Source organism: Ailuropoda melanoleuca, chromosome 4 (genome assembly GCF_002007445.2).
Source record: "Ailuropoda melanoleuca isolate Jingjing chromosome 4, ASM200744v2, whole genome shotgun sequence".
NCBI lineage: Eukaryota > Metazoa > Chordata > Mammalia > Carnivora > Ursidae > Ailuropoda > Ailuropoda melanoleuca.
The window spans coordinates 13024752-13033092 of NC_048221.1; the positions used below are offsets into that span (position 1 = coordinate 13024752).

General features: G+C 51.7%; 1 protein-coding gene across 1 annotated transcript in view; it reads left to right on the forward strand.

Moving 5' to 3' along the window:
• The window catches only part of SLC5A5 (solute carrier family 5 member 5), a 14371-nt gene extending 8398 nt beyond the window's left edge, over positions 1-5973 (forward strand). Inside the window, exons 8-15 of the mRNA XM_034658049.1 lie at positions 15-103; positions 834-946; positions 1025-1095; positions 1528-1614; positions 1684-1877; positions 3569-3693; positions 4424-4539; positions 5809-5973. Of these exons, the coding sequence (XP_034513940.1) occupies positions 15-103; positions 834-946; positions 1025-1095; positions 1528-1614; positions 1684-1877; positions 3569-3693; positions 4424-4539; positions 5809-5973 (960 nt within the window). The remainder of the gene's footprint in view (positions 1-14; positions 104-833; positions 947-1024; positions 1096-1527; positions 1615-1683; positions 1878-3568; positions 3694-4423; positions 4540-5808) is intronic.
• The last annotated feature ends 2368 nt before the right edge of the window (positions 5974-8341 follow it).

The window sequence follows — 8341 nt, forward strand, 5'->3', positions numbered from 1 at the left end:
CTCCCCCGCCCCAGTACATGCCCTTGCTGGTGCTGGACATCTTCGAGGACCTGCCTGGAGTTCCTGGGCTCTTTCTGGCCTGTGCTTACAGTGGTACCCTCAGGTGAGCAGACCTCCTTGCTCAGCTGGCTGTCCCTCTGCAGGATAGAATGTTCTGGGCATGTCCATCATTATAGTTCCTGCTTGGTCCCCAGTGGGCAGCTCAGGTAGGCCCCAGCAGAAGGCATGCCCTGGGGACAAGGACCCCAGCTGTGAGGTTTTCACCTTCCTATCACCTGGCAAGTCCACACCTGCCTCCCCTCTCCCTTCTTTCTTTCCTTCCTTCCGCCCCCAAACATATTTATTGAGCACCTAGTACATACTGAGCTCCTGCTATGCGCATATGCAGCAGGAACTGCCATTCGACATCCCAGGGCACAGCTGTGACCAAGTGGTCCCCCACTCCTGCCCTCAGGGGCCTCACATTCTAGCGTTTTCAACTATTCCGTGACTTCCGGCACATCCCTGCTCCTTCTGTGACCAGGGTCCCATGCAATTCTCAGCACCCTATGATTGCTGTGTAATGAGAACTTGTGTCATTCGTGGCCTTGGTCAGGGTTGTCCTTGTTCCCGTGGGGGTGTCTCAGGTCTGGGGGCGCGGATGGTGAGGTGGTGGACATCTCCTCCACTCTTGGGGAATTCTATCACCCATGCCTCTGCCCTTGGGCTGGATGGGGTCCTGGCAAGTCAGACGGTATGAGCCGCTGGGGCCTCCCCCAGCAGGTAGACCCCAGAGGGGGTGTGGCCAGTCCCTTGAGGAGGCCTGTTGACCACCCTCCCCACTCCACTCTCAGCACTGCCTCCACCAGCATCAACGCCATGGCTGCAGTCACCGTGGAGGACCTCATCAAACCTCGGCTGCCGAGCCTCGCACCCCAGAGACTCGTACTGATCTCCAAGGGGCTCTGTGAGTTGGGGGAACTTGGGTGTGGGGGCGGGGCAGGGCGGCATCTCCCCACTGACCATGCCCCCCCATCTGCCACAGCACTCATCTATGGCTCAGCCTGTCTCACTGTGGCGGCTCTGTCCTCGCTGCTGGGGGGAGGCGTTCTCCAGGTGAGCGCTGCTCCCTGACCCAGCCCCATCTCCACAAGAGGCAGGGCATCATCTCCATGGAACTGAAACCCAGACAGGGTCCTACTTTTTTTGGTTTTGTCCGATGCCTCCAGCCTGATACTTTCTGCAGCCACCTGGCTGGTGGCAATGTGGGGTGGGAGGTAGGGGGCGGTGGCTTGGAGGCTGGGAGGGCCTCGCCCTGGCTTGGAAGTGGGACCAGAATTTATCGGGATAAAGAATCCCCCCTCTTTGCCTCCAGCACAGGGGAGAGGGACAGGAACAGGGAGTCCCGTCCCCTTTAGGGAAACCAGCAGGGAGCGTCAAGGTCCGCAGGGGAATTCCTCAGCTCTTGCTTTCCCAGAGAGCAAACTGAAGCTGGGAGAGGTGGGATGGCCCTGCCCTCAGCTCCCTCTCCCCAACTCCTTCTCGAAGGGCTCCTTCACCGTCATGGGAGTCATCAGCGGCCCCCTCCTTGGAGCCTTCATCCTGGGAATGTTTCTTCCTGCCTGCAACACGCCGGTGAGTGGGGGCAGCTAGGGGTTGGGAGGACACAAGGCCTCTCTCCTCTGACCTAGGCTCTGTCCCCAGGGCGTCCTCTCTGGGCTGGCCACCGGCTTAGCGCTCTCACTGTGGGTGGCGGTGGGTGCCACTCTATACCCGCCCAGCACCCAGTCCTTGGGAGTCCTGCCGTCGTCTGCTGCCAACTGTGTTGTGCACTCAGCCAATGCCTCTGGCCTCCTGGACCCACTCCTTGCCACCAACACCACCAGTGGGAGCCCCAGGTGAGCGGGCTGGTCTGAAGGGTGGGTGTGACCTCAGAGGGTGTGGTGGGGGAGGGGGGCTCTTGAACTGAGTCTTGAAAGAAAAGAAGGAAGGTGCTTGGAAAGAGGTGAAGGAAGGGCATTCCCAGTGGAGAGAAGGGAAAGAGCAAGGGGCCTGAGTTCGGGTTCAGTTCAGTGCATTCCAACTATGGTGAGGATGGGGTGTATTTGAGGTCCAGGCAGAAGAATTTGGTCTGATTCTTTACTATTATTATTACTATTGAGATATAACTTACAGACCATAAAATGAATCATTTCAGAGTCTTTTTTAGTGGATTCACCAGGTTATACAACCATCACCATTAACTTAAGAACATTTTCATCACCTCACAAGGAAGCCCCATCTCCATGAGCAGTCAGTCACTCCCCATCTCCCCCTCCCTCCAACCCCTGGCAACCACTAATCCATTTTCTGTTGCTATGGATTTGCCTGTCTGGACATTTCTCATAAACAGAATTATACAATATATGGCCTGTTTCAATATACGCTTCTTCCACTCAGCATGATGTTTTCAAGTTTTTTGTTTTGTTTTGTTTTTGATGTTTTCAAGGTTTATCCACATTGTAGCACCTATGAGGGCTTGGTTCCTTTTTATGGCTGAATAATATTCCCTGTATGGATGGACCACATTTTGTTTATCCATTCATCCCTTGGACATCTGGGGTGTTTCCACTTTTTGGCTACCGTGAACAGTGCTGCTATGAACATTTGTGTGCAAGTTCTGGTGTGGGCATATGGTTTCATTTCTCTTGGTCTATACCTAGGAGTAGAACTATTGGGTCCTATAGAAATTCTTTTTAAATTATTTTTTAAACATTTTTTAAAAGATTTTATTTATTTATTTATTTGAGAGAGAGAGCAGAGTGAGAGCGCACGCGAGCGAGGATGGAAGAACAGTGGGAGAAGGAGAAGCAGGCTCCCCGTGGAGCAGGGAGCCCGACGCAGGGCTTGATCTCAGGACCTGGAGATCATGATCTGAGCCGAAGGCAGCTTAACTGCTTGAGCCACCCAGGCGCCCCATATCTTTTTTTTTTTTTTTTTTGAGAAATGCCTGTTCAAACCCTTTGCCCATTTTTTAATTGGCTCATTTGTTTTTTTATTGTTGAGTTGTAATTTGTATATTCTTTACATCTTTGTGTATGCTGGACACTAGATCCTTATCAGAGGTATGATTTGCAAATATTTTCTTCCACTCTGGGGGTTGTCTTTTCATTCTCTTGGTAGTGTCCTTCGATGCACAAAAGTTTTCAGTTTTGATGAAGTCCAACTTATCTATGTTTTCTTGGGTTGCTTGTGCTTTTGATGTCCAATCTAAGAAACTCTTACCAAATCCAAGGTCATAAAGGTGCACACCTATTTTTTCTTCTGAGAGTTTGATTTGGGTAGATTCTGAGGGTAATAGGGAGCCATGGAGAGTGGTGAGCAGTGGCAGAAGATAATCTGAGTTACATTCCAGTAATGCTCCCTCTGGTTGTGTGTAGAGAACACCTATGGGTGGGAGTGGGTTAGCCGGAGAGAAAGAGAAGTAGCTACTGCACACGTCTGAGCGAGCGATAACGGAAGGCTGGGCTAGGCCGTGGCAGTGGAGATAGGAGGAAATGAACAGATTGGGAGTGGCTTTCGGACTCATGCACACCTCTCCTACCCCCAGCCCTGAAATGGACCTTGATCGACCTGCCTTAGCTGACAGCTTCTATGCCATTTCCTATCTTTACTATGGTGCCCTGGGCACGCTGAGCACTGTGCTATGTGGAGCCCTTGTCAGCTGCTTGACAGGTAAGCAGGACGTAGGGCCTCCTCAGAGATCACCTTGCGAATCCCTCTGCCTCCAGGACCCACTGGGCAGGAAGAGGAAGAAGGACATTCCAGTCAGCCAAATGGCCACCACGTGCTGGATGCGTCAACACCCTTTATGCTGTGTCGCCTTCGGGACAAACCCCGCACCTTGCAGGGCTGGTCCTGTTTTGCAAAGGCAGAAGAAACTGAGCTGTGCCCCCCTCCCCCCCGCCCTTCTGCCTTCTACCTGCCTCTCTAGTCTCTCCCCTGCCTCCAAAACTAAGTCCTTGCTAGAGGATACGGGGTGGAGCCGCGAGGCGCTGTCCATTGTGCTGAAATACCTACTCAGCTGGCCCTCGGCTACTCTGTGTCCCTCTGGGAATTCTGAAATGCTAGGGAGAAGCGGGAAGAGATCAAGAGGAATCAATAGTGATCACAGTACCTGTTCTTGCTTCCTTTGTCTCAGACTTCACATTCACCAGGGCTTTCTGGAGTCCTTCTGTGTGCCAGACACTATTCTAGATGCTGGGGAAATAATGAACCCACCCACTGATGTATTACATCCCCTCGCGACATAGATGAGAGAACTGAGGCCCAGAGAAGGGCAGAGGCTTGCCAGGGACCCAGTGGGTCATTATCAAATCTGGGATTGGAACCCATCAGAGCTCTCCCCTCCCCCTCCCTCTCCAGTTCCTGTCACCTCTTCATTAAATACCCCCCTTTCCCACAGGCCCCACCAAGCGCAGTGCCTTGAGTCCTGGGCTGCTGTGGTGGGATCTTGCACGGCAGACAGCATCGGTGGCCCCCAAGGAAGAAGTGGCTACCTTGGATGACAGCTTGGGGAAGGTCAGTCACAGGGCTGGCTCCCAGAGCGGGGGCAGGGACAGTGAAGTGACTTTGGGTCCCCTGGGCATCACCATAAGTCAGGGGAGGGATATGGTGAGTCACCATCTTTCTCAATGTCCCAGCAAAAAGGCTTGGTTGAGAGCTGACGTGTCTTCAACACTTTTTATTACACCCAAAAAAGGGTGGGTGTAAAGGGTCCCCTGGGCGTCGCCATAAGTCAGGGGAGGGATATGGTGAATCACCATCTTTCTCAATGACCCAGCAAAAAGGCTTGGTTGAGACCTGACGTGTCTTCAACACTTTTATTACACCCTTTATCACGCACAACAAAGACTGAGCAGAATTTCATACTCTTCATTTCCTTGGATTACTTCCAGCCTGTGGCAGGTGAGACTGGTTTACCTTTAGGATATTGATATAAAATCTCTCTGATAAATAAAAGTACTTAATTCAAAAGTGAGTCAACATAGAGAAAATCTTATATAAGAAACATGACCGGGGTAGGCCAACGTCACCCAAAGCTGTGTGGTTGCTATATGAATGCCCTGAATTTGGAAAATGCTGTCCCTGATCCAGACCTGCCTCTGCTTTGGAATCCCTGTTTCATTTTCTCATTTCTTACATGAGAAGTTGTGTGAATTGCTTGCTTGTGTCTGCAGCCCTACTGTGGGCTGGGGTTTGTGTCCACTGTCTAGGAGGAGCAGATGAAAGCTAAACGGAGAAATAAGTAGGATCTCAGCAGGTAATGAGGACAATAAAACAGGGTACTGTGATGAAGGTGGCCTTTAGGAAGAGGTAAGAGATAGAGCCCCTAAGGAGGAGGAGCCAGCCCTAGGAACATCTGGGGAAAGGGCATTCTTGATGGAGGGCAGAGCAGGTGCAAAGGCTGAGGCCAGAAGCTTGAGAAGGGAAGGTATGGAGAGGGAAGGGATTTGGCTGGAGTGTTTTCAAATCTCCTTTCAGCTGCCGTGGGGAAATATTTATTTTCTTGAAGGGGAGCAGGCAGAAAGTCAGAGTGAGAGGGAGGCAGGCATCCTTGCAAGCATTGATAGCTTGGACTATAGGTAATGTGGGCACTGGGGGAGAGAAGCGGGTGGAGGTTTTGGAGGCAGAAGGGACAGGACTGGCTGATGCACTGACCAAGGGGGCAGTTGTGCAACCCTGCCCAGGTTCTGTCCTTCTGGGCCCTCAGTGATCCCATCTGGGGGATGAGCTGACATAGAGCAGAGTGGGGTCTCTGATGGTGTCTTTCTTCTCTTTTCATTCCAGGGTCCTGAGGAACTGCGCCCTGGAACCAAGAGGCCTCCTGACTTCCTGTCCACTGACGAGGACCATTTGCTCTTCCTGGGGCAGAAGGAGGTGAATGGAGCTGGCTCCTGGACCCCTAGCAGTGCACATGACCGTAGTCAGGACCTTCGGGAGACAGACCTCTGAGCCAGCAGGGGACTGACCACCAGGGATGGAACCTCAGGGTGGGCCCTCCCAGGCCACAGAAGAACAGCCTGAGGCTCTGATTGGCTGGACTCTGTCCTGTGCAAATGAGTTTGGGATCCCTGCCCTTTGGAAAGAGGTGAAGCCCTGCCTTTGGGAGGTCATTTTATCCAGCCCTCTTCCAGCCAGCCACTAGTCTTAGATGCTGTACCCTTGCCTGCTCCCCCCAAATGAAGCCAGATTTCTCTCTACATTCAATAGAAAGATGTTGGAGTCCCCTCTGGACAACATGGGAAAACTCCAGGCCCAACATTAGGGTCTGAGAAAGTCTCCAGCATTTCTCTGGAACATGTGTGAATGTTAGCAAGGATTTGGGAGGTCCTCAGGCACCACCCCCTGCACCCCATTTTGCAGATGGGGAAACTGAGGCCTGTAAAGGGGCAACAACTTGACCAAGGCCACAGAGCATACCAGAGATCATTGAGAGTTGGGACACCAGCTCTTCTGCCTTCACTGCCTCCCTGTTTTCCTCCCTTTGGAGGATCAGACATCACATGGCCCCTGACCTAGGGAGCAAGAAGGGAGGATAAAGGGGAAATAACATTTTCGATCTTCCTCTTATGCCTGGACACTATGTATCTCATCCATTAAGGAGCATGAACCCACTTCACAGAGGAATAAACTAAGGCTCAGTGAGGTAGCCTGAGGTTACGGCAAGTCGGGTCTGGGCAGGGACAGACCTGGGAGCTGCATGATGCTGAAGTTCCATTGCCAACATGTCACTGGCAGACAGGGTCAGAGAGGCTGGGCAAACCCATGTCCTGGGGACGCGCTTGACTTTGGATGGAGATTTAATCCATGCACATCAAATAAACGGACTTTGATGCTTGATGTTTTGTGCTCTCTGAAAAATCATTCTGGCTGTTGCTTCAGATCTCCTCAGTCAGGTCTGAGTGTGAATCTCAGTGTCTCTTGCCCCAAGACTGTGAGTGAATGAACCTGAGTGTTTAAGCATCAGAACCAGGTGGTGATTGCCATGTTGGCGTGCATCGTGCTGCCCTCCCTGACACAGCTTCTCTCCTCTTCCTGATTTGCCCTTGAAGCATCCCCTCCACCCTGCCCTTTCTGCCTGGACCCTGCCAGCCTCCACTGTGTCCCTGCACCAGGCCCTTGGGGTCTCTGGGACCTCAAGAGCTGGCTGAACTCACATTGGCCCACATACCCGCTATGGCTCCTGTGGTCCCCAAACGAACATCCCCTACTCAGTTCAGTAGGGTCCTCTCAAAATTCAAGACCCAGAACCTCAGAATGTAACCTTATTTGAAGAGTCTTGGCAGGTATACTTAGATTGAGATGAGGTCATAGGGGATTAGGGTGGGCCCTCAATCCAATGACTGTGTCTTTATAAGAAAAGCAGAGACACAGACGCATGGGGAGAAAGCCATGTGGACACCGAGGCAGAGATAGACACAGAAATTGACACATCTACAAGGCAAGGGACACCGAGGATTGCTGGAGCCACCAGAAGCCAGGAGAGAGGCAAGAGGGGGTTCTCTCTTAGAGTTTTTGGAAGGAGTGCAGCCTACCCACACCTTGATTTCAGACTTCTGGCCTCCAGAGCTGGGAGAGAACAAATATCTGTTATTTTAATCTATGGCAGCTCAGGAAGTTAATACTCACCTCGGGATCTGGCCTCTCTCCAACCCTCAGAGACCTGGCCCTCTGTACAGGCTGTGTTCTGGAGACTTTTCGATTTGGATGTAAAAGGGGCCGTTGCAAATTTTCAATCACCGACCGAGTAGCATGGGAAGCACACTTTCAACGGTTAGTGGTGCTCGCTCAGAGCAGAGCCCAACTTGGAGGTGAGAAGAGGCGTGAGGGGCTAAGGCGGATCAAGCTGGTCTGGCTGATGCTTCTGAGATCCAGCCACGTTGTCCCACTATCAGTAGTTCATTCCTTTCTATTGCTGAAGAGTATCCCGTTGTATGGATGAATCACAGTGTGTCATCCATTCACTATGTCAGCCCTGAAAATTAAGCAGCCAGTTATTTCACCACCAAAATGGGTTTATTCAGGAATGGCAGAGGAATTGCGATTTGGGACTTGCAAGCTTTGGCAAAACCATAGCCAAGTCTAGAGAACAAAGGAGAGGAACGTTACTTTATAGAGAAAAAGAAGGAAGTTGGGCACCTGGGTGGCTCAGTTGGTTGAGCGTCTGCCTTCGGCTCAGGTCATGATCTCGGGGTCCTGAGATTGAGCCCCGCATCTGGTCTGCTTCTCGCTCTCCCTCTGCTACTCCCCTTGCTTGTGCTCTTTCTCTCGTTCTTTCTCTCTCAAATAAATAAACAAATAAAATCTTAAAAAAAAAAAA